The sequence below is a fragment of the Cebus imitator genome, unplaced genomic scaffold (genome assembly GCF_001604975.1).
Source record: "Cebus imitator isolate Cc_AM_T3 unplaced genomic scaffold, Cebus_imitator-1.0 Scaffold46, whole genome shotgun sequence".
NCBI classification, from domain to species: Eukaryota; Metazoa; Chordata; class Mammalia; order Primates; family Cebidae; genus Cebus; species Cebus imitator.
The window spans coordinates 4,568,770-4,595,131 of NW_016107361.1; the positions used below are offsets into that span (position 1 = coordinate 4,568,770).

Consider the following 26,362-nt stretch of genomic DNA (forward strand, 5'->3'; position numbering starts at 1 on the left):
GTGTTGAAACTTGTGCATGCTCTGCGAAGTTCTCATGTTGTGTTTTTCAGCTCCATCAATTCACTTATATTCCTCTCTAAGTTTATTGTTTACAAGTTGTTTATAAGTTGTATATTCTCTAAGTTGTTTATTCTCATTATCGTTTCATCAAATCTTTTTCAAGGTTCTTAGTTTCTTTGCATTGGGTTAGAACATGTTCTTTTAGTTCACAGAAGTTTCTTATTACCCACCTTCTGAAGCCTGATTCTGTCAATTCATCACACTCATTCTCCATCCAGCCTTGTTCCCTTGCTGGTAAGGCGTTGTGATCCCTTGTAGGAAGAAAGGTGTTCTGGTTTTGGGTGTTTTCATTCTTTTTGCACTGGTTTCTTCCCATCTTTATGGATTTATCCACCTGTCGTCTTTGTATTTGTTGGCTTTCAGATTGGGTCTCTGAGTGGATGTCCAGTTTGTTGATGATGAAGTTATTTCTTTATGTTTCTTAGTTTTCCCTCTAACATTCTGGCCCCTCTGCTGTAGGACTGCTGAGGTCCACTCCAGACCCTGTTTGTCTTGGGATCACCTGCGGCGGCTGCAGAACAGTAAGGGTTGCTGCCAGTTTCTTCTTCTGATATATTTGTCCCAGTAGGATACCTGCCAGATGTCAGTCTGAGCTCTCCTTTACAAGGTGACTCTGTGGATATATAGGGGTCAGGGAGCTGCTTGAGGAGACAGTCTGTCCTCTATAGGAGCTCAAGTCCTGAGCTGTGAGCTCCGTTGTTCATTCAGAGCTTATTTACGTCTGCTGCAGTAGAACTCATAAACCCTCCCTTTTTTTTTTCCCAAGGTGCTCTGTCCCAGGGAGTTAGAGGTTTATTTATGAGTTTCTGTTGTGCTGCTGCCTTTTTTCTGGGCTTTCCTGCCTAGCGAGGAGGCAGCCTAGTTACTGTCTGCCTGCAGAGGCTCTGCTGCACTGCTGTGGGCTCCATCCAGCTGCCGTGTGAGCTTCCCTGAAGTCCTGTTTATACAGGTTTAGTTAGAACTGCCTTGGCAATGGCAGCCCACCTCTATAACGATGGACTCTCTCTGTAATGGAGGGCTGCCTTGGCAATGGCGGGCTGCCTCAGCAATGGTGGACCACCTCTGTAGTGGTGGACTGCCTCGGTAATGGCAGATGCCCCTCCCCCACAGAACTGGACTGTCCTGGGTTCAGCTGTGCTTGCTGTGAAACTTTCAAACCAGAGTGTTTCAGACTGCTGTTTTTTTGTGGGGGTGGGACCAGCCGAGCCTCATCACCTGGCTCCCTGTCACAGAGCCCTTTTTTTTTTTTTCCAGTTGAATGGGTGACTCTGTCTCCCAGGTGTTCCAGTCACCTGTTGAAAAGGCGCCAGGATCTGTGTGATTTCCCGTGCAGTGACCCACTGCGCCGCGCTGAGATTCGTGGTCCTTTTTTGTCTGGGAATCTCCTGGCCTGGCTCCCTGTTTCAATCCTCTTTTTTATCAGTTGAATGGGCGACTCTGTCTCCCAGGAGCTCCCATCGCTAGCTAAAACGGTGCCCGGACCCGTGCATTTTGTGTGGAGAACTGCTGCGCCAGGGTGCCAGCCAAAACAGCCACACTAGCCAAAACAGCCACTCCGGCCAAAACAGCTGCACTGGGGACCTGTGGGGCTCCTCCACCTGGGAATCTCCTGGTCTATAGGCAATAAAAATCCCTGGAAACGCAGCGTCCACTCACCCTCCACGTTTTCGCTGGGAGCTGCAATCCTGAGCTGCTCCTAATAGGCCATCTTGGATCCGTCTCCGAGCACTCTTATAAATAATAATACTCCTGTTGTTTATTGTCAATTATTTCAAAGAACACATTAAAAATTAATATTTTCTGGCATGGTATAAACTACTGCTGCTTTCATAAGCCCTGAGCACTGTCTGAGCTAGGGCAGAGTCAATATAAAAAATAAGAACTATTAGATGAAAAATTGATTGAAGTAGGATATTATTTGCTTTCTCTGACCCTCGGAGAATGACACTATTCTGAAAAGGGCACTGACGTTGTCACACTATAAGCCTGGATGAATTCAAACAATTCAAAAAATGCCCAAAGTATTCCAAAGTCTTTACTTACTTGTGACAGAAAAAGAACTTTGGACTATATGTATAATGCATACAGGTTTATGTGAGATGTAATTATTTCTGTTTCCATTTGTGCATTATAAAGAAATCAATTGGTAAAAATTAAAAATGGAAGATTAACATTTATGGATGAAATAACTTATAATTATTGTTTTATAAAGTCTTTAGTCATCTAATAGCAATCAATCAACACTTCAGACTTATTTGATGTATTCATTAATTTATCAATTCATTCATTAGGTCAGCTGTTTATTAAACTACTACTATATGAAAAATGCCCATTGAAAAACATTCACAGCAAATTTGCACTACTTCTTTCCCCACAAAAAGCAAATCTAACTGTGTAATAAAAGAAGTTCAGCATTAAAAGGTGATTTTAAGGGCACAATAATCAGGTGTTTTTGTTCTATAATAAAAACATCTGTCCATAAGAAGTAAAAATAAATACACCAGACCACAAACAGTAACCATTCTAAGTTATTTTATACAAGAATTTCCCACAGCTTGGCTCTGTGTCCCCACCCTAATCTCATGTTGAATTGTAATTCCCTATGTTGGGGGAGGAACCCGGTGGGAGGTGATTGGATCATGGGGATGGTGTTCCCCCTGCTGTTCTCATGATAGTGAGTTCTCATGATATTTGATGGTTTAAAAGTATGTAGCACTTCCCCTCTCACACTCTCTCTCTCCTGCTGCCATGTGAAGAAAGTGCTTACTCCCTTTTCCCCTTCCACCATGATTGTAAATTTCCTGAGGCCTCCCAGTCATGCTTCCTGTTAAGCCTGTGGAACTGTGAGTCAAATCTCTTTTCTTCATAAATTACCCAGTCTCAGGTAGTTCTTTATAGCAGTGTGAGAATGAACTAATACATAATTTTTTATTATAAGGTTGGTGCAAAAGCAATTGTGATTTTTGCCAGTATTTCCAATGGCGAAAACTGCAATTGTTTTTACACCAACCTACATAATAGTTTATTTTGCTTTATAGTACATAATCTTTCTTTAGAAGGGAATGGCCTTTTTCTGTACCAAACATTTTAGTAAATAAATGACATCTTCTCTTTCATGTCACCTTAGTTCTACAGATGACAACTGAGTCTCCAAAAATTAGGCACAATCTGTTGTTTTTATTAATTAGCAACAACAGAGTTATTCACTTAGGTAAATAATAATTACCTGTGTTCAGTCACAAGTCATAAAACCAGAGACCCCAGATGGAAAATATAACCCTATATTAATTGTACATATATTTAATTTTACTTATCTCTCTAAATCAATGGGTCTATGAACTAGCATACTATTAACAAAGTATCTAGAACTTATTTGGGAAACATATGCCCAACGTAAATACAAAATTTGTAGATAAGGCCCTAAGTGCCATTAATTTCAAGGCATTACTTTTACTTCCATTACAAGAACAGTGTGGTAAAACAATGCCAGGAGGAATGCTATTCTGTCCATCTTGCTCATGATTATATCACCAGTAGCACAGTAGTCAGCATATAGTAGCTTCCCAGTAGAAAGGAAGCTATGACTTATATTTCCTTTCATTTGGCTCATTTTCATTTGAAGCTGTAATATGTTAAAATTATTAGAATATAAAAAAGAATTTCACTGATTATTCATAAACCTGGGACAGATAAAACTGCCATCAATTACTTCCACCTCATGCAGACTAAAAGCCACAGCCCTTTCAATAGCTTATAAGACCTTTGTGATCTAGCCAACAACAGCTGACCTAATCTTCTGACCTTGCTGGCCTACTTTGAAATACCTAGCATGGCCTGTCTTCTAAAGGGGTAATGAAAGCAAGGTAGCAGACTATGGAGGCATGGGCGGAGACAGAGATACACAGCCTAGAGACACCTCACCTTTAACTTTGCATTTTCCCAAAAGTGAGGATTCAACCTTGTTAATGCTGGATTTGGCACAAAAACCAGTGTAGCCCCATGCTGAAAACTTTACATTCAACAAAACTACATAGAAGTATAAGTGCACCTTGAATGGGAGTATAATTGATAAGAAAATGAGCGTCTCAGATTCAACAAGGCCCTACCCTTTTTAGATAGTGTCACTATTAGAAACTCTGGGGACCATGGTTGAGTGAACTGAAATATCCTGCATCTACTCTTGCTTTATGTGGCCATCTTTTTCTGGAAAATTTCTGTGTCTTCAGCTAAACAGACAACTTAATCTAATCTTAAAATGCTCTGGGGATGTGTGGTTTCTTCCTGTTAAGTTGTGGTCTCTCTGAAATGCTGTGGGGCGTGGCGAGCCTTCAGATACTGTGGCCTTGCCTTCTCTAAATCAAATCAGTGTTCTGAAGTGAATATTATCACCCTGATTTCATACTGGAAGAAATGAAGCATAGTAACTTCATTCATTCATTCAACAAATTTTTGTTGAGGACGGACTAGAAGCTGTACTGTTCTCTGTACTGAAGATTAAGTAATGAACAAAATAAAGTCAATGTCTTCACGGAGCTTACAGTCTAGTTGGGGAAGATAAGCAATAAAAAGTAAGCCAGTACTTTATATATGTATCTATATAAATACATACATATACATACGTACACATGAATATGGACACTACATGTGTATGTTTATATAAATAAATATCAGGTGAAAGTAATGACTATGACAAAAAATAAAGCAGGTTAAGGGTTACAGGAAATGTCCAGGTGGGGAAGAGGGGAGGTCTAAAATCACACAGCTAATTTGTTGCAAAGCTAGGATTCATGCACAGAGTATTCCAGTTTCAAATTGGTGGTCTTAGCCACTATGCTGAGGCTGCTAACCACTCTGCAAATGCTTACACCTAATGGATATCAGAGGTGGCAGTATAGATAGAAACAGTCTAGCCTGGCACAGAACACTTTAAAAGTGAAGCCTGGGACTGAAAAGGATTTCTTGTAGTGCTTTTGTATTTAATAAAATAATGAACAATATTTTAAAATAATTATTGGGCAAATAACCCAGTAATTTTTAAAATTGAGGGTCAATGTCCAGCAAACGGTAAAGGCTAAAGTTCTCTAGTTCTGCATGTTGATTGCTCCACTCCTGCCTTGGAAGCCAGAAAGTAGGAGACAGTTTGCAAGCTAGAAGGTTAAACTTGGTTCTGTGCCATCTATGTTCTGATGAATTCCCCAGAATTTGATCAAGACTAACTAGGAAAAGTGAGTTACTTTAGCATAAATGAGGTTTGACTTGAGAACAAGTTAATGGTTGAACCAATGGTCAACCAAGTTTTGGAGGTAATCATGAACCCAATTCCACTGTACTGAAATTGATCTCCTGCCTGTTGGATGGACTTGGTATGAGCTAGGATGTAAGGAGGCTGAATGGACCAACTGGCAGTCCCTATCACATAAAATGTGAGGGAACGAATCATCCCAGGGATATATACAGTTAGGGCCTATAAAATATTCTCTTCTCCCTACAACATGGCTTTCTCTAAATCAGCATTTATTAAATGGTTTTAAGTTTTGCTTCATATCCATATGGCTGATCATCTTCATAAAAGGAAAGAAAATGAGAAATAAATCTAATACACAGTTTAATTCTTTAGCTTAATTTCGCAGGTTTTGTCATCTGTTCACAATAGGCTTGAATCTTCCTCTTACTAGCTGCAATGACATTAGATAAGTTACTTATTCTTTTGTGGCTCAATGTGTTCTGTTATAAAATATAGATTAAATAGTACTAATCTCATAGAAATATGAGGATCAAATGAGAATATGAATGAACTTGGTAAACAGTGAGTACTCCATGAGTGCATGGGAGCCATCTTTTGAAGCCTTTTAGTACATGTCCTATCATCTGAAAACTACCCTCTTGTACACAGAGATTGGCTCCTCTAGCTCTAGGTAACAGTGACCCTGCATACTCTTTCCTGTCTAGCCATATTATTGATTAAAACTGGGATAAACATTTAATACAAGCTGGGACAACTACTCGTGTCAAGAGTTTGAAATTTAGCTGCAGATGCTGGGCCTGGCAGATTATATTGACTCAAATATCATTTTAGGGCCCTTTGCAAGTGGAGTGAAGGAATGCAGTCTTCAGAGCAAGAGGGAAAAGGAGCAGCCACACACTAAAAGGCATTAATGAAACTCCAAGTGAACACAGAGGGAAAGACAGAGATGCTGCCTTGGTCCCAGACTGCTTCCCAGTTCCTAGTTTCAAGGACTCCAAAGCCAGGTTGAACTATCTGTCCTTGAGTTCTGTGAGATAACCCCATAAGTTTCCTTATGATAAAGGAAACTAACACAGGAACAAAAGACCAAATATTGCATATTCTCACTTATAAGTGTGAACTAAAGGATGAGAACATAGGGACACAAATAAAGGAAGAGCAGACACTGAGGTCTACTTGACGGTGGAGGTGAGAGGAGGAAGAGGAGCAAAAAAATGACTACTAGGTACGAGGTTTAATATGTGGGTAATGCAACAATCTGTATAACAAACCCCTGTGAGATGAGTTTACCTGTGTAAGAAGCCTTCACATGTACCCCCTGAACCTAAAATAAAAGTTAAAAGAAAAACCCTTATGGCTTAAACTAGTTTCTGTTCCTTGTAATCAAATATTCCCTAAAAGAAAAATGGTAACTGTAACCATTTGTAATTGTTTAATGTAAAAGATCACTTTTTTGACACTCTGAATCCAAAATGTACTTACTGAAATTGACTGGAAAAAAGTCAGAAATAAGGAGGAGTATATGGCATCAGCCAATTTTCTCTTCTATCATATTTGTGTAACATAGGACATGGCTAGCCCTAACCAAACCATGAAATAGCCTTAATGTACTCCTATTCCCTCTCCTCTCACTCTCAATGACTTTCAGTGTGCTCACTGGACTGCCCTTAAGTCCTGAACAGTCTCTATATATGCTGCATCTTTTCTACCAGTAACCATAAATCACAAGTTAACTACTGTCCTCAGACCCAAATCTCTCACTTTTGTTTCCTAAAGAAGCAGCTAGATATGCTGGTACATTAATCCAAGCCAAAATGTTAATTGGCTAACATAAAAGAAGGTCTCTTTTTCATTCCTGGAAGCATATTATGCATGTATCTTTAGAGAAAAGCCCTTAATTAAAATGAGTGAAACTAGTGGTGGGAAATTTTCACACTGAATAAAGTGTAGGATAAATAATTTTATAAAGGCATTGACTTATGTTATCTTTTGTATGATAATTGCACTGCATATGCAAATACCAATTTGTAATAGAAGAAAAGGGCTAAAGAAGGACTATATATTCTTGACACATTTAAAATTATTGAGCAGTAATCTCTGTATTGCAGCAAAATTGGTTTCAATGCTAAAAATAAAAATACAGCTTAATATATTGAAAATTGTAATCAAATGTTAGAACAAGAAAATCAGTCATAAATGCTTAGTCAACTGAGATTATCACATCTCTATGCTAATCCTGTGTGTTTACTTAACAGATAAAGCATAAGGGGGTATTCTAAACAATAGTATATAAAAGTGAAAAAAGTAAATTTTCAAGCCCTAATTAAATCAAGAAGTAATAACAAAATGCTGCTGCATTTCAGCAACTGTTCATTCAATGACAAAAACATATTGGTTTGTGTTTCTAAAATTATATTCCACAGCCTTCAGAACGCTCTTCTGTTTTTGCTCATGATCATTACAGAGTCCAGATATTGAATATAAGCTTAGCCATCACACCAAATGCCATTTGGCCTTCTGTCCTGACTTTCCTAGCTAATCAGAAGATACCTCTATTGTGCAAGGCAGTAGAGTAGATTCAGTGTGTGGGCTCTAAAACCAGAATGCTGAGATTCACATCCTGAATCTATCACTTGTTTTTAATATAATCTTGGGCACAGTATTCAAACTCCCTAACTGTGTAAAATGGGCTTAAACAATAGTACTGCTATTGTTTTGAAGGTTCATTCACTTAGCTTTAATTGCCAGGCAGTGTTCCAGGCTTTTAGAATCCAATAGTGAACAATATCAGTAAAAATCACTGACCTCAGGAAGCTGACATTCTCAGACACTGCATCTAAAGCACTTAGAACAGTATCTAGTACTCAGTAAGCCCTTAATAAATGTCAGCAGTTAGGGTTACTAATACTTGAATGAAACAGCAAAACACTGGCACTGGAATGACAGGAAATGTGTCAGAATGGAGTCAGCACAATTAAGACCTAGCAGTGGCCTGGCCACTAACTGTTTAGGTGACCTTCATTTAATCTCCCTGGGCCTCAGTTACTTAAAATGGTGTTATAGTGCCTTCAATTGAGTATAAGGTAGATCATGAGTGACAGAGATGATGAAGGGTTCAAAAGCATCACAGAACACATTTTATTTTTATATTTTATATTTATTTATTGTGTCTTTACCATGTAAGTGATATGAAGGTGCACTAAGCATAACATACTTTTTCACTATATTCACAGTTTAGGAAAAGCTCAGACAGTAGGTAATCATTTCCAGTTTAAAAATAGAGAAAAGAAATCCTCAAAGATCATTGGGAAAAATGTAAATGGTCAGCAGTATACCAAATCTTTTACATAAGAAACTATGAAGTCTCACAAAACAAAACAAAAAAAAAACCCAAATATAAACTCTAAGCAGCATCTTACATTTAACTTTAAAAGTACACATATGTAATCCTTATTAGAAATCACTGGACAAGGCAATCCCCTTCTAGAACATATAAATGAAATATTATTCCCTTCCTGACAATCTTAACCTTCCTAAATTAGTTTTATCAATGAAACTTAAAAATAATATTGGTCTCATACACACTTTCATGAGATTATACATTTTTTAGAGTTTTGTAAATTTTGTTCAAATTAGTTTTCTTTTTCCAGTTAAAATTCATATTCTTTCAAGAAAACGTCCACAATCAAGGTGTGCTCTCCCTTACAAAGCATTGTAACTTTGCTTTCAATTTTCCTTCAGCTGGCATCTTCTTTCTCCTATTCAGTGACACACCCATCCACCAAGTCTCACTCAGAGAGTATCCTCTGCAGAGTTTCCCTAATTATTCCCACCATAGTCCCCATACTGACAGGTCATATTAGACTCTCTTGATAGTACTCCCAAATAATTTTGTAGATTTTATCACAAAATTGACTGTCTCTATGCATTCTTCTTAACTTTTGTTATATCCATCTGATGGGAGTGATCATAATTTTCATTTAGGTAGCCACTGGCACAGAGTAGGCAACTGTCCACACTTGTGAAATGCTGGAAATATCAATGTTTTCAATGGATAAGCAAAACTCTTATGATTAATAAAATAAATGTGGTCTAATATACTTTAATTTGTAAAACTGTTAGCTTACTCCATGATTAAAAAAAAAAAATCATTGTGCTAGAGCAACCCAACATGAAGAGAATCAGTATAGAGTTGAAAATTAGAAAAAAAAATCATATTCTACCTAATATCTCCAAAATATACCTTTTCTGATATTCACAATGACATATGAAATTAAGAAATGTTCCCCAAACTCCCCACAGATTATGGTCTTTCACTCAAATATACAGCAAATAAAAGTTTATCCTTCTTTCACTTTCTGTAGATATCAAAGAACAATGGCATCAAGCCAACTTTTAAAAATAAGCCCAAATAAAAACAAATTTTGCAGTAGGATTTGTCAAGAATAAAAAAACCATAAATGAATGCCATTATCACATATATCAAGTATAATGTCAATCCTGAATCCCCTAGCTTCAAAACCAGAATATTCTTTATAGAGTGACATCTAACCATCTAGGAACATCCCTTTGTAAGTAAACATACACACACCACACGTACACTAACCATAAAGTTTATCAGTGTATTTCAAACAGTTTATAAAGTACAAGTAGGAAAGACAATTTCACACTGGCCTATAGAATAGTTTTAAAGAAAATGCCGTTGATTAAAACGAAACCAAAATTCCAACTATACAAAAATCCTTAAGCTGTAAACAGAAATAGTTTCCATTAGAAACTTGAAGTAGCAAGAGAACTCTTCTGGAGTTAAATGGAAATTACAACAAGAACATTTCTAAATGCAAGTCATTTCTTAATGCAGTAATCTCTTTCCATTTTATAGCTGTCATAATTGTTTTCCTATAATGAAACATTGCTCTGCTCATCTCATATTAATCAAAACAAAGCTAAAGAAAGAATATGTGTCCCTCAAAAGTTAAAAACATTATTTTGGGAAGAGAAAATTGGAAATATTTTCAAGTGTGTACTGAGTTCCAGTGACCTCCAATCAGTGAACAGGACAAAATTTGTAAGTTAATATAAAATGTAAAGCAGATTTGAAATATTTGCTTGGATTTATTGGACACAGACTTTGTAATGCATAGGTGTGCATTTATTTTTGTTATGTTTTGGCATATCAAAGACGGGACTTAGTATCTTTGCTCATTACCTGAAAAACTAAAGGGAACTTTCAGTTATGTTTTACATTATTTTAATTAATTTTTGAAATGCCTCATTAGAAATTTTTTCAGTGAGGAAAAAACTTCCAACTATAGCAAATCCTATATTGTTTTTCTTTGATATTTCTTAGGAGCAAAAACACAATCTGTGTCTTAACTCTAAATCAAGAAAAATTCTATTGCAATGACTACTATTCCCGAATAAAGAGCTGCATAGGCTGGCACATAGAAACAGGGTTCTGCAGCACTTTTCACTACTATAGAAAATTTCAACACAAAGAATAATTAATTTTTCTCAATACAATACTACAAATTGGTGAGGTATTAAAATGAAAAAATTAAAATTCATCCAAAAGAGCATTTAATGAGTCTAAAGAGGAACAAAGAAGCACAAGTTGGGGATGCGATAAAATTCATCTAGCACTCATGATTAACAAAGGAAATATAAAAGCAGATAGTTTAGAAGAATTCAATGAAAGTAAGTAAAGAAAAATATTATATTATTGCTATATTATGGCCAGTAAGGAAAAGTCATAACATTTTTCAACATCCAGAAAAGTGTTTATAAGAATAAAGACAAAAAGAAGATATTCTATACGAAGGATGACAAATTTGGGGCATGTGTGTTAGTACTCGTGAGTACCCTGGCAGATATGACTAATTGATCACTGGACTCTTTGTGGCTGTTCCTGGAATTCTTCTCAATATGTACATGGAGAGCCACTACCTTTCACTAAAAGTTGGTGCTAGTGCTGAAACCTATTTATCAAACCTGCTCTCACTGACATTGTTCAAGATGTTCAACTGGGAAACCATCCCACTAGGCAAATGGCATAGGTCTATGTGCAGCTTGCTAGGATATGCAGTTAAGAAAGGGTTACTTTAAAAAATTTGTTAATGCATGAAAATTCTTAAAAAGCAAAATGGGAAAATAACATTATAGCAGATAATATTATGATTTAGAGAGGGAAATGAATTAAGAAAAGCTAACTGCTATCTACAATGTAGAAAAGTTTCAATTATCATGATACAGGCATTTACACAGTGGTCCATTTTTGAAGAAAATAATCACTACAAAAAGTAGCAAGAGATTGAAACAATGGTCCCCTCAACTGCAATGCCCCAGAAATTAAAGAATATTCATGGTAACTAACAATTTAATAAAAGTTTCAATAATGTATATTTATTACAGTTTAAAACCACAGGTAGTCTAATGGTATGAAAGAAATCAGAGACAAAATGACTAATTACCAGAGAGAATTTGAAGCACTTCAATACCTCAGCAATCAAAGTTACACTTTTCTCCAAATGAAGAGCAAAGCCTTTACGGTTAATTTTAACACAGTGCTACCACGAATGAAATTAATGATAGTAAAATTTTTATCTAGAATCAAATGCTTTTAAGTCAATTCTTATCCATAGTCACAGAAAGTAAATCAGAAATACAATGATAATGTCTTATTTTTAGTTCTTAATTTCCAAAAAATAGTACCTCCATAGAAATGAATTTTAAAATATGTGCAACTGTTGAACCATATTTAAAATAGCAGTCATATTATAGTTTCAGAATAAAGCTGAGCAGTAACTAGAATTTGGGGTGGGGGGTTGGGCAATTAAGTCAAAAATATCTATTGAGATCAATATTGTACAGTTAAGGTGAAAGTAACTTTGTTTTCCTTTAATTATATATTATACAACCTCACTAGAATGTTAAAACAAAGCCTGGACAATGATACGTTTCAGAGAAAAGTATATTTCAGTAACAATACCAGTTAGATAATGTCTACAACAACTCAATCTAACAATGAACCCTGCTCCACATTAAACAGTATTATGCAGTTTCCGGTGCATAAAAACGGCATCAGTTCTCCACTTCACTGCGCTTACTTATACTTAGCCATATTTAGGAATTGACATTAATTCTGCAACAAATCATAAGCTGTACTGACATTTAGCACTAAAAAACACTTTCAGTTACAAGCAACGAAAACCACAATGTATAAAGCATTAACACCAGGTCACTACATATAATCAGAAAAAATAAAATCTCCTCTGAAATAACTAGTATTTATTTTCTCAATACAATGGCATAATCAGTGAAGTACTAAAATGAAAAAAAAAATTTGTCCAAAAGAGCATTAAATGAATCTGAAAATCTTTTACTCTTTACCAAATTCAATGTCATGAATTGCTGTTTTACAACTAAGCTTTTCTGACTTCATATGTAATTTCTTTGGAAAATAAGAATAGACAACACATGAAACAATCTTATTTGATTATAAGGCTGTAGTTTCTTATATTACTAAATTGTAGTACATTCCATGTCACTGTTGTTCATAATTATTATATAACAAATTCTAACTAGCAGGCAGATCATTGTCTAACTAGGTACTCACTTCAAGTAAGTGGAAAAACAAGTGTTCCTATAAAGTACATAAACAACTAGAAGAGGACACTTTCATACAAAATACAGGAACCAACAAGAAAAGACCTAAGTTTCATGAAAATTAACTTCTGTATTGTAGCAAATATATCAGTTTTCCAGTATTCTATTAATAAAACCAAAAAATGCTTTAAAAATGTTCTCCTTACCTGTGTATACAGTTTTTACTCTCAAGATAGGACATACCAGAAGCAGCGTCTAATGAAAATTTCACTAACTGTTTGAGTTTTAGTTCATCCTTCTTCTTTCTCAGAAAGGAGAGGAAATCACCTCCTAGAGGAATTGACAGATGAACAATGAGACAAAGTTATGATGAAAGTCACATTTATAATCTATTCTGATCTATTAGGAATATTTGATACAGCAAAATGAATGCATTACACATTTGGCCATGCTTTTTGCCCAATTTGAGGTGAGGATAAAAGAAAACATGAAAAAACACATCATATTAGAAAAAAATACCATAATCTCTTCCACATACAGTTTACTTTAAATATTTCATACTGTACATTATCTAGGTCACAATTATATTCAAAATCATAGTTTTTCCTTTATCACTATTTTTACCAATTTGCTTCACTAAAATTTTCAGTGGAATTTGATTTTTTCTAATACCAAATAAAAACTATATTATTATGAATTAAATGAGTATGTAAAGAGTAAATTATAAAAGCTACTTAAAAAAGTAAATTATATTGGATTAGCTATTAGATTCAGTGATTCCTTAAAAAATAAGACTATTAACACCACCATAATTGTTAGCAATGTCCAGACAAGAGAGAAAAAGGAAAATGCTATGATTTTAGCCTGATTTACTCACTGACCCAGATCGCATTTTTGTGCATCAAATAAATTCCAGTGAGGTCTTAGAAAAACTTCTTAAACTGTTATGGTTCAAGACATATATAACATAAGCCAAGTAGTAATTTGAAGTTTACTAGTAGCCACATTTTTTAAAAGGTTGTAAAAATGTGCAATTGATTTTAATACGGTTTTCTTGAACCTGATATATCCAAAACATTCAACATGTGTCAATTGAAAATTATAGATATTTTACATTTAAAATCACAGTCTGTGAAATACTGTATTTATTCTACATTTATGGCACATTTTAATTTAGATGTAAATTTCATCTGAAATATTTGATCTATATTTAGATTTCATTAAATTTACAACTGAAAAGTAGATTCACATACCCAAGATGTTTCAAACATGTCTAAAATTTTCCAATAACTGAATCAATATCAGTATTTTAATTAAAGTTAAAATTAAATGAAATTTAAAATTCAGTTTTTTAGAAGCACTGGCCACATTTTAAGAGCTCAAGTGCCTCATAGGGTCATTGGCTATCATACTGAATAATGCAACCTTAAACTTTGCGTTCATTCTTAATATAGCATTAAAACCTTAGGCTTTTTTTCTTTTTAGTTACTTTATACTTTATTGCACTATTAAAAAAAAGAGTTAAAGTATATTAAAATACATGTTCTCTATAAACAATTTTTCCCACTTTCTCTAATAGTCCCCAGATATTAAGCCAGAATTTTGCAAGAGGGATTTGCATTTTATTTGCCATTTCTTGACTTTTTTTTCTTTTACTTTCCTCATCAGGTATTTATGCTTTCTAAAGTAGAAAAGTTATAGAGGTGAAGACTTAATGGCTTTTTCCTTAATGAGAGTACCTAGAAAATTAACATCTGCCTAACTCTCCTTTAAATATTCTATTCTTTTCTAAACTTTTCTCTTACTCACATATTAAGTATTATACAAGTTTAGGTGAGCCATTAACAAAATCAAATAAGCTAAATACTTTAAACATAAACTTAATGGTGTCAATTTTTTCCTGTTCTTTTTAAGTAAATACCAAATATATTCAATTACTAGGATGATAATTGAAATAGTTTCTATCAAGCTTTACTTAAATTTGGAACAAAACCTGACTTCAATAGTGAAAAGTAAAATTCCACTAATTTATCAACTTTAATAGATACTAAAATGACTATTAAAATAGACTTGAAATTAATATTTAGTTCAAGCTATTACTTGAAGCAATAGTCACATAATAATTATTTTGTTAGATATATGTACCTGTTTTAGAAAACGTGTACCCTTCTGGTTTTGAAACCACATAGTATTTTGTCTGAGCTATAGAATAACTTTTCAATGAAATAATCTTTTCTGCAATTTGATTTAAAAGTGGCATATGACATAACCCCAGTGTTGTTCTGTAGAATCCTGACAATATTTTTTTCCAGTTAGCACTTTTTCATCTGCCTCCTGCCTTTTACAAATTTACTTATTGATATAATACTGCTTGTACTCCCAACCCACTACAATCATTATTCGATAAATTTTTTAACAAATAAACTTATTCAACAAATTGCCAAATATTGTTTAATAATATTGCGTAATATGTTAATAAAGAAAAACACAACAGTTAAATAGCATTAAACATTGAATGAAAACTGATGTCTAGTAAATAAAGTACTAGGAAGGTAGAGCTATATGCAATTCTTTCCAAATACATTCCAAGATACAGAAGGGGTTTCTGATTGTTCTGTAGTTCATCCAACAATATTTCTGCCTTAGAACAATTTTTTGCTTAAAGTCATTAAATCTAGGAAACTAAATTTTAAATTTATTTCCAATTTATAGTTATTTAAGCCACAGGCATAGTAACACTAAGCAAAGGAACACAGCTCCACCATTCCACAAGCCTAGTCAGCTTTTTGCAGATAACTAGAGGGAAGCAAAGACCTCGATAAAAATTAAATTATTATGAATCATTATTGAAAGCCCAGGTCTTGTGCAAGTACAAGCATTAAGAACCCTGAAGCAAGAAATAAACTCCACAGGGGGGCAGAATATGGAGCTAGAGTTAGGATACCTAGAAGATAACTCAGACTGGGCCAGAGATATTCCTTTAGGCAAAATACTCAATTATCACCATTAAGTGATGAACTGAAGAATGACATTGGATGACATCGTCTTTAGTGTTCACTGTGAAGTTATTTTAGAAGGCAGAGCCTGTCCCTTTCAACTTGTTCTTTTGTCATTTTCATTAAGTGCCAATATAAAAACATCTTTTAGAATTTGTGATATATGCAATACTCATTCATACATGCAGCACACAGTATATATATGTATATATATACATATATATGTGTGTGTGTGTGTGTGTGTGTATATATATATATATATACACACACACATATACATATATATATATGTATGTATATGGATGCATATAGCATAGAGTATCCTACCTGGCCACTGCAATAAGGATCTTGGTGCTCAAAGTGGGCAAAAAAAGGTAACTCACTCTCCTTTTTCAATTCTGGCTTATCAAGATTTATTTCTATATGGGCATGCTGCACATTAAACCAAAATGGGATAGACTATTTCCAGAGAATTCTATAATAAATTCTAAATACTATAATAATGAATTTCTAAGACAATACTTAAAATGTTTTTAATAGTCAGCTTATGGCTTACTAGACAGATAGCATGACTTGGTGAAAAGACATGGACATTTAAGTCAGACTCACCTAGGTCTGATTAACTATGAGGCCTTCAATCATTCTAAACATCCAGAAAACATAGATTTAATACTATTTATTTCTCAAGATGCTTTGAAGACTAAAATGTATCTAAGTATCAAGCATGTTCCTAGCATGTAGTACACACAATAAATACTATTACTATTTATTATTGTTGTTGTTAAAGTATTTTATAAAAAAAAAAAAAAGAGAGAGAAAGAGTTATATTGGGGACTCATTGTTTGCTTTATAACATCTGTTTTCCCTGACTCATCCCAATTTCCTTTATGGGACCGCTCCTCTACCATTTTGGAGGGTATTAACCTGACCCTCAATAATAAGTGTGATCCTAGATTGACCTAATCTAATCAATGAAATCTATTCCCCTGCCCAAGTGATTGGTTCAGGAAAAGGCACAAATTTTAGGAATATTAAATACCACTGAGAATCAAAGATGCTTGAAGAGTGGAAAAAAATTTTTTGACAATATGCCAGGAAAGAAGTACATGCAGACATTAACATGCCATCACATGCTGTTGTGAAGATTGACAGCCTTAGGATGAAAGCATCCTAAGATGCATTCATGGAAAGCAGAAAAGAGTGAAGGAAAGAGACTAGCCTTTGGTGACATGCCTGAGCCGCTGGATCACATACTGCCTGTAGTGTGACTTTCCTCTAGATTTTTCAATTAACTGAATAAAGTCTCTAGAGTTTTTTTTATACATCTTCTGTCCCAGCAATTCAAAGATATCTAATGGATAAAATAATATCTGTATCAGAAGGTCACTTTGAGGATTAAAAATATGTATTAAATGTCTGAAACAAGTAGGGAACACAGTAAATAGACATGTTTATTATTCTTTGCAGCCAACTTTTAATAAGAGCATAGGTGGCTATTATTTTCAACAGCTGTTTCTCAAAGATGTCTGTTACTCTGTGCTATGAAAATTTGATCTTACCTGTTCTTTATTAATGGGGCTCGGAGGAACTGATCACACTAAGCATAAACTCAGTGAGATTATTATATAACAAGAATATTTATTTATAATTTTGTTATCGGAGAAAAGGGATCATCAGGGCAATGCCACTACTGACTTCTTGTCATTGAATCATAGAGATCTTAATTTATCTTCAACCAACTTCAGAGTTTATTCAATTAAGATATATCAGTCTCCAGTGATGTATAAAATATATAATTAATTACCCTTGTTTTGAGGATACCAATTTGTTTCCTGAGAAGTTTGTTTGGTTTAAGTACATTCATTTATTCATTAAAAAATAGGCTAGTAATCAAAGCAAATACTAAATCATAGAGAGCTATTTTGGGGGCTCCATTTATGTCATTATTTAGAATTCTTATTTTTAAAATGTGGCACTTTTTAACAAGCAGTGATGAGAATTACGGCTGTTAGCCAGCCCATCAGAAATGAGGGGGAAAAATCGATGACAAATATCAACAATGAATGCTGATGCAAACTGCACCCGATGAAACACAGAATAGATTTCATACAATAGGATATAAACCCAAACAAGTTCCTGAAGCGGAGAGGAACAATGCAAACACTAAAGCAGAGGATACTGGCTGCTACATATAGGGTATATTTATGCGAGATGGGCTGCACAGAAAGGGAGATTAGCCAGGAGAGGGCTCCAGTTGCTGAGTGAAGATGGCTTGTACCCAGAACAAACTATAGAAACAAACTAAAACTTTAGATCTGAAAAGACTCAGTAATAAGCCAGAAATGGGTTGGTTTGTGGGGAAAGATGAGAAAGATTAAATACTAAACACCAGAAAATGGCTCCAAAAACATACTGGCTTTCCTGATTCCTTTTCTGGCCTCCTCCCGTCACACATACTGGACTTGGTACAAAATGTCGGTGTGGTCCCCTGAGAAGCATTGAATGGGGGAGGGAGAGGGAGCTTTGTGTTAAGTGCCAACTAGAAATGCACTGTGGGTTTTTTTTCCTGTATGGCAAACTATGCCAAGCTTTTCCCCACTTCCTATATTTATCTCATCTGGTTAGCTGCCTTTGTTTCCAGTTTTGTGTAATTCTCTTTGCCAGCTGCACAAAGATGATTTTTTCCAAAGTCTAAAGACTGAGCTCACCTGGCTAGACTGCTGTGTGTTTTGTTGAAAATTTTCATAATATAACATCGTATTGTTTTAAAAATGAAAGGATTACTAATAAGTCTTAAAAGTTCCTTCATGAATAAGATTTTTTTTTTTTCCCAGTTACTGGGCTTAACTGCCGTACATTAATTAGATGTCCATACCGTATCCTATTTTCATTAAGTCACTTTCTTTTTGACTTAGTATCTGGCACTCAATGTGGTTTAGTACTATGACATTTGCGTTACCTTAAGTACTAAGTGTGCAGGTTTCCTGGTACCACTGAGTCGCTGCTATTAAAGTTCACACACGAAATGGCTAAAAGTTACAGTGTGTGAATTATGACTGCGTGAGCCTTAGAAAATAAAATGTATAAAGGGCAACACATGAGCTGTCAAACAGTGTTAGGTATGTGTTTATATGTACAGAGTTGTGCACAGCAATCATTTTAAGTTGATACGCAGTCCATTCACATTTTCATTATTTAGCAATTTTGTACAAAAATAGCGATTAATTTGTAAACACTGCTGGAATACTTTCTAGCTGGTTTGTAATTTTTAAAAAGTGTTTTGTTTTTGGTTTTTTGTTCATTATTATGGTTCTTGTTTTCATTTTTGTTATATGTGTAGATCTGTAAATAAAATTGTAGTATTTAAACTTTCAGGAAAAAGAAAAGAATTCAATGTGTGCATGACAACTTGTGTGTATGAGAAGTACGGATTTGAAGGAAGAGGGCTTGCAGAGTAAGCTGAATTGTGGGTGTGGGAATTGTCAGGGTGTGGGAATTTCTTTTCCAATGAGATACATGATTTTGTAAAAAGGAAGTATTTCTCACCAAATTGGGAGTAGGTAAACTACTAATCAGTTTAGCTTTTTGTTGTACGCTAAAGAAGAAAATACGTAATATAATGTAAAAAAATGACAAAAAAGCTTTTATGATGGATTTTGTAAATAGATTTATTATAGAGTGACCTGTTTTCTAGCTGTGATCTTATCACTTCAAATGGGTGTAATTTGAATAAACTTTGTATGGTAAAGATCAATAAAATGATTTTTCTTAAGGAAAAAAAAAAGTACTTCCTGAACAGCTTGCTACTCAAGTAACAGAATTCAGCCAGACCAAATGCAGAGCTGAATGTGCGGGTTTCCTAATTCAGTCTAATAAATAGCATCAGTCTTTTCAGATGAGGTTCCTCAATGGCCATGCTCTGCTAACACTGCAGAACAGCATGAACCTTTTGCATTTTTCCTTGGCAGATGATCTCTGAGCATATAACCCAATAGCAATTATGATAACAGTTCTGTAAAATAAAAGAGTACATTTCACTGCATTTTTAATTTGCTTGTTCAAGAGGCAACAGCCATACTTTTGCCAGACATGAAGTAAACTGCCAGGAGAGATGCCATAGTCAACTCTGGCAAACACTCAGGATGTTTGCACTACAAGGGACTTTGGAGATAATCTAATCCAGGCTTTTCACATTATAGAGAAGGAAATTGAACTTACTTGGCTTATATTTTTAAGGTGGTGATTTTGGTGATATTACTGAAATTTTAAGGCAGGTGTCTGCAAACCATGGCTTTGAGCCAAACCAAGCCTGTTGCCTGTTTCTGTGAATAAAATTTTATTGGAAAACAACCACATTAACTCCTTTACATATGGCAGAGTTGTGATGGCCCACAGAGTCTGTATGGCCCACAAAATCTACCTGACCCTTTATCAAAAACGTTTGTCAACCACTGTTCTAAGGTACAGAGTGGTATCTCTTATATGAAATGACTTGGACCAGAAGTGTTTCAGATTTTGGAATATTCGCATTATACTTACTGGTTGAGCATTCCAAATGCTCCAATGAGCATTTCCTTTGAGTATCATGTTGGCCCTCAAAAAGATTCAGATTTGGAGGAGCATTTTTAATTTCAGATTTGGGATGCTTATTACTCAGTTCCATATAGCTGTAGTTCCTTTCATTGAAACAGTGTTTATGATTGTTTTGTCTATTTTCAAGCAATATTTTAGTTTTCACTCTGTTTTTATAGCACCAGAGTTCAGTAGTATTGTTATTTCTTAATTCTCAAAATGGAAGCTGGAAAGGTGAATTTACCATTTAATTTTTTTATGTCTGGAGGCTGATACACAAATTTAGATACAAATACACACACACATATTGAGACCATAAGTCCTCTCCCACCTTCCCCATCCACAACCCACTGTTTGCTACCAAGGCAAAGAAGTTCAACTGTCTATCTCCTTACTTTGATGCTAAACTACTCACTTTTGCATTTATTTATTTATTTATTTATTTATTTATTTATTTTGGCTTCTTATCTCTCGAAGATGCCTTTGATATACATTGTTAAGGCAAGAATTAACAAAAAAGGAAAAGTCAGATGTATAAGATGTTGGCTCTAAACCGTCCCAGATACCCTTCAATACTTAAATGCTACAATGGTATTTTTTTTTAAACAAACAAAAAAATCAATGGAATATTCATTTTGATACCTATCTGCTACAGGAAAACTTGCAGAGGAAAAAAAGAAGGCATCGATTCAAGCTTCCTTATATTTTTAAAAGAGATGTGAGATACAATGACATCCACAAGTACATTTAAATTTAATAAGGGTAAAATATTTACAAATGTCAACAATATTTTCAGAAACTGAATGTATCATATGCTAGTTATTTTAGGGATATTAAGGTCCCCAAATCAATGACATCAGTGGATGTCATACACTCTTATTATTTAAATATTTAAAACCAGAAAATGTCAATCTTATTATTTAAATAATTAAAAACATAAATTTTCTTATTATGAGAATTTGTTGGTCATAGTTAGAATTTACATGATGTAAAGGTTTTGATCAGAAATACATTCACCAATTATAAAACTGCTTCTATTAGATTACAAAAATATTACAACAAATTCTTACAAAGAAGACATTGCAGCAAGAGTTGGGAATATCTATATTTAAAAAAGGCTGAATAAACAAGACTCTTCTTTTTATTGTGGTAAAAATCAAATAAATTTACAACATAAATTTACTGTGTTACCAATTTTTAAATGTACAGTACAATCTTGTTAACATATTGTATATTGTTGTACGACATATCTCTAGAACTTTTAGTTCTACTTGATTGAAACTCTATACTCAAACAACAACTCTGTTTTCCCTTCCTTGTAACCCCTGGTAACCATCATTCTACTTTGTTTCTATGAGTTTGACTACTTCAGATATCCCACATAAGTGGAATTATGCAGTATTTGTCTTTTTGTGGCTGTCTTATTTCACTTAGCATAACGTCTTCAAGGTTTATCTATGTTGTAGCATTTGGCAAGATTTCCTTCTTTAGGCTGAATAATATTCTATTTTATGTATATACCCCATTTTCTTTATCCATGCATGTGTCCATGTATATTATACTGGGTCCACTTCTTGGCTTTTGTGAATAATGCTGAAATCAAAAGTGTAAAGTATCTTTTCTTTTTTTTTTAAAGTATCTTTTCAAACTCTTTTTTTTCAATTCTTTTTGAAAATATATCCAGACATGGAATGGCTGAATTATATGGTAGTTCTATTTTTAATTTTTTGATGAAGCTCCATACTGTTTGCCATCACAGTTTTACTTTTTTACAATTATAACAACAATGTCCAGGATTTTGTTTTCCCCACATCCTCACAAAAACTTTTTATCTTCTACTTTTTTTTTTTTACATTGTAATAGATGTAAAGTGATACCTTATTGTGGTTTTGATTGCATTGTCCTGATGCTTATTTATTTAGAAAATCTTCCCATTTGCTTATCTATGCATATATCTTCCTTGGAGAAAATGTCTATATAAGTCCTTTGCTCATTTTTTAATTGGGTTGTTTACTTTGTGTTGAGTTGCAGGAATTCTTTATGTATTCTGGTTATTAACCCGTTATCAGATATGTGGTTTGTGAACTTTTCTCTCATTCTTTAGGTTGCTTCCCCCCTCTGACAGTATGTTTGCCGTCAGAAGTTTTTAAATTTGATGTAGTCTCCTTGTCTATTATTGCATTAGTTTCCTATGCTTTTGGTGTCATAACCAGATATCACTGTCCAGTCAAATATCATGTTTTCTTCTAGTTTTATACTTTCAGAGCATATACTTAGGTCATTTCAGGCAAGTCCAAGATAAAGAGGCCAGCAGGCTTGGTGTCTGGGGGGGCCTGATCTCTGGTTCCAAGATGGTGATTTGAAAGCCATGTCCTCTGGAGAGGACAAACACTGTGTCCTCACATTATAGAATGGACAGAAGGGCAAAAGAAGACCCCTAGATAGTCCCTTCCAGCTTTTTTTATACAGTCACTACTCTCCATCAAAATATGATGGTATTTCTTAATAAATACTAAAGAGAGTTCTTCCCTCTATATTTATTTACCTCTGAAGGCTCCATCTCTTAATACTATCACATTGAGTCTTAGGTTCCAATGTATGAAGTGTGTGTGTGTCTGGGGAGCCAGTGACAGGGGTGGTGTAGATTCACACCACAACATGCATCTCCTGGCTCCTGGAAGTTCATGACACATTGTTATGGGTTATTCCCCAAGACCTTGGGTAGCCCTACACTCACGGCTTGGTTGTGTGCAGTGTACACTGTAGCTCTCAAGGGTTGGGGTTGGGTGCCTACAGCTCTCTCAAGCTAGCTCTACATGCTGGTGGCTCTACAGGTCTGGAGCTTTGGGAGAAGCACTGAGCCCATGATTCTGCTGGGCATTGTTCTTGTGGGGGCTCTCTGTGGTGGCTCTGTGCCCATGGCAGTTATCTGCCAAGGCTCTGAGGTTTTCCATGGAATCTGAGTGGAGGCATCCATGCTTCCACAGCATGTGCACATTGCATATCTGCAGTTAGCACCCGATGGACACCACCAAGGTTTATGGTACTTTCCTGAGGACAGCACCTGGGCCCACTGGAGCCATACCTGTGGTGACCAAGGAGCGCTTCACCAGGATGCAAGGATTAGAAACTTGAAGCATCCTTGGAAAACACCCTCCAAGGTCCAGTGGGTTACCAAGCCCCCTTAAAAATGTACAGCCCTCAAGGTCCTGATAATATAGGCCTATGATGGGAGGGGCAGCCTCAAAGATTTGTAATGCACTGTTTTGATGAATAGCCTCTGTCTTCCTTCCATCCAGACTAATCTCCTTATTAAATTGGTTCAACCACATCTTCAGTAATTTCTCCCAAACATTCTTTTACAACCTGGTGAGTCTGATAATTTTTCAAATATTTATGCTTCATTCCCCTTTTGATTACAAATGTCATCTTTATTTTTTTATTAATTTTTTTTTTGAGACGGAGTCTCGCTCTGTCGCCAGGCTGAAGTATAATGGTGCAATCTCAGCTCACTGCAACCTCCACCTGGTGGGTTCAAGCAATTCTCCTGCTTCAGCCTCCCAAGTAGCTGGGACTATAGGTGCAAACCACCATGCCCAGCTAAGTTTTGTATTTTTAGTAGAGACAGGGTTTCACCATGTTGGACAGGAAGGTCTCGATCTCCTGACCTTGTGATCTGCCTTCCTCAGCCTGCCAAAGTGCTGGGGTTATAGGCATGAGCCACCACACCCAGCCTACAGATGTCATCTTTAATCTGTATCGGTCTTCTCACATTTTCCTAGAAGCATTCAAGAGAAGCAATATAGCACTCCAAGGTCTCTGACCCATTCTCTTACTTCCGTCCTTCTGAAAATCCCCTAATGCGTATACTGGTCCACTTGATGGTATCTCATAAGTCCCTTAGGTTTTCTTTACTTTTCCTCCGTTTTTTTTTCTTTTTACTCCTTGGATTTGGTAATTTCAAATGACATATCTTTGAGTTTACTGATTCTTTCCTATCTTTAGTCAAGTTTGCTGTTGAATTCTACTACTAAATTCTTCTATTCAGTTATGGTATTCTTTTGCTCCAGAATTTCTGCTTCTTTTTATAGTTTTCCTCTTTTGGGGTACTCTCATTTCGTTCATTGTTTTCCTGATATTTTTTGTTTAATTGTCTGTGTTCCCATGCAAAGCATTGAACTTTATATTGAATTATTTGTCAGGTAATTAATAAATCCTTATTTCTTTGGGGGGCTGGCCTGTAAATTTACTTTGGTCCTTTGATTGGATCATGCTTCCCTGTTTCTTCATGTGTCTTGTGATTTTTTTGCTAAGTTTTATGCATTTACAAATAGCCACCACCACTAATCTTTATGGATTGGCTTTATACAGAGGAATATATACATCATTTAGCCCAGCTAGATATTTGGGGAATCTCTGAAATCTTTTTGTGGGGATGTGACTTCTTTGAGATTATGCATGTAATTTCCCACCTAGAGAAGTCTGTCTTGAAAAAGACACCTAGGTGTCTTTTTTAAGAGCTTGTAGTCTCTCGTTCCATTTGCTGTCTGCTGTAATACTGCAGGTTCTATGGCATTGCCACAGCAAGACACTCTGCTCTTCTTGGTTCTCAGTGCCCCCAGTGATCCAAGGAACACTGGCTCCTCATCAGTGGTGAGTAGGCAACACAGATACCAGTCCCTCAGACAAGCCTCCAAAAAGCCAGAATACTGGATGCATACTCTACTAATCTTCCTCCCTCCTGAAAAAGAATCCACATTTTGGGTGCTTCCCAAGTAGCTGGGACTATAGGCACAAACCACCATACCTGGCTAAGTTTTGGTGTGCTTCCTACCAAAGGCACCAAGCCAAGACAGACTTTGTCCGCAGCACTGTAGGTCCTCTGGTGCCATAGGAAGCCATTTCTACTCTCTCTTGTTTTCAGTGGCCTCAGGCATCTAATCTATGCTTGTTTCATCAGTGTTTTGGGTCAGTTGAGACAGAAACCAGTCCATACACTGAGGCAAAATAAAGAAATAAATTCCCTCCTACAACCAAAACCAAAACCAAAAAACATAATGGCCTGGGTCAAGATTTTATAGTATAAAAAAAGGAGATTAGAGGAATGCCATAAATAAAATGCAACTAGATTTCAGCCAAGCCATTTACCTATCACTACAATCTTTAGGTTAAAATGGAGATGAAGTGAGATGGATAGAATTGTAGTTAAGTGGATTTGTAGGTCGAACAATAATTGCCATGGGATACTGATTTAAGGTTTGATAGAGATCTGTCATAATGTTATCAGTGGTATGATGTGGAACTGCATACTTTATCTCCTTTTCAATATTTTCATTAAGAATTGGATGAAGACCTACAAGGCATGTAACATACAGGATTAAAATTATAAGTAAAATTAATTTTCATATCCTGGAAATATTAAAAGTATTTGAATAGATACCACAGCTGCTCTCAAATAAGTAAAGAGCTTTTTCAAATGAAATAAGAACTTGATTATTTTCTGTGTAACTTCAGGTTTCAAGTACAGTTTGTATTTTTACACATACTAGGGCAGCATATCATTAATTATTTCTTCAAGAATACTAAAGGAAATCTTCAAGTAGAGGTTCAACACCTGTCTTTTCACCTTCAAATACTTGGATCAAGAGAATTTAAACTGCCTCTACCTTTTTTTCTTTTTTTTGGTTCAGAACAGAAAGCTATCTTGCTTAGCATTTAGAATAGAAAAGTGCAAAGGGGTTTCTTTGGTTGGTTTGACAAATTTCTACATGAACAGTCAATAATAAAAAAAATCACTTCTCATACTGGATAAAGAATTTTGAGGTACTAAATTTTCCTAGGATGGATGACATTTCAAGCCAATTAAATTCTTAACTTGATTTAT

At 35.2% G+C, this 26,362-nt stretch overlaps 1 protein-coding gene across 6 annotated transcripts in view; it reads right to left on the reverse strand.

The window, feature by feature from the left end:
* FER (FER tyrosine kinase) overlaps nucleotides 1–26,362 on the reverse strand; it is a 485,340-nt gene that overhangs the window by 91,150 nt on the left and 367,828 nt on the right. For all 6 annotated transcript variants that reach the window (XM_017527225.2, XM_017527227.2, XM_037737990.1 and 3 more), the window contains one exon: nucleotides 13,117–13,240. In XM_017527225.2, coding sequence (XP_017382714.1) covers nucleotides 13,117–13,240 — 124 coding nt within the window. The remainder of the gene's footprint in view (nucleotides 1–13,116; nucleotides 13,241–26,362) is intronic.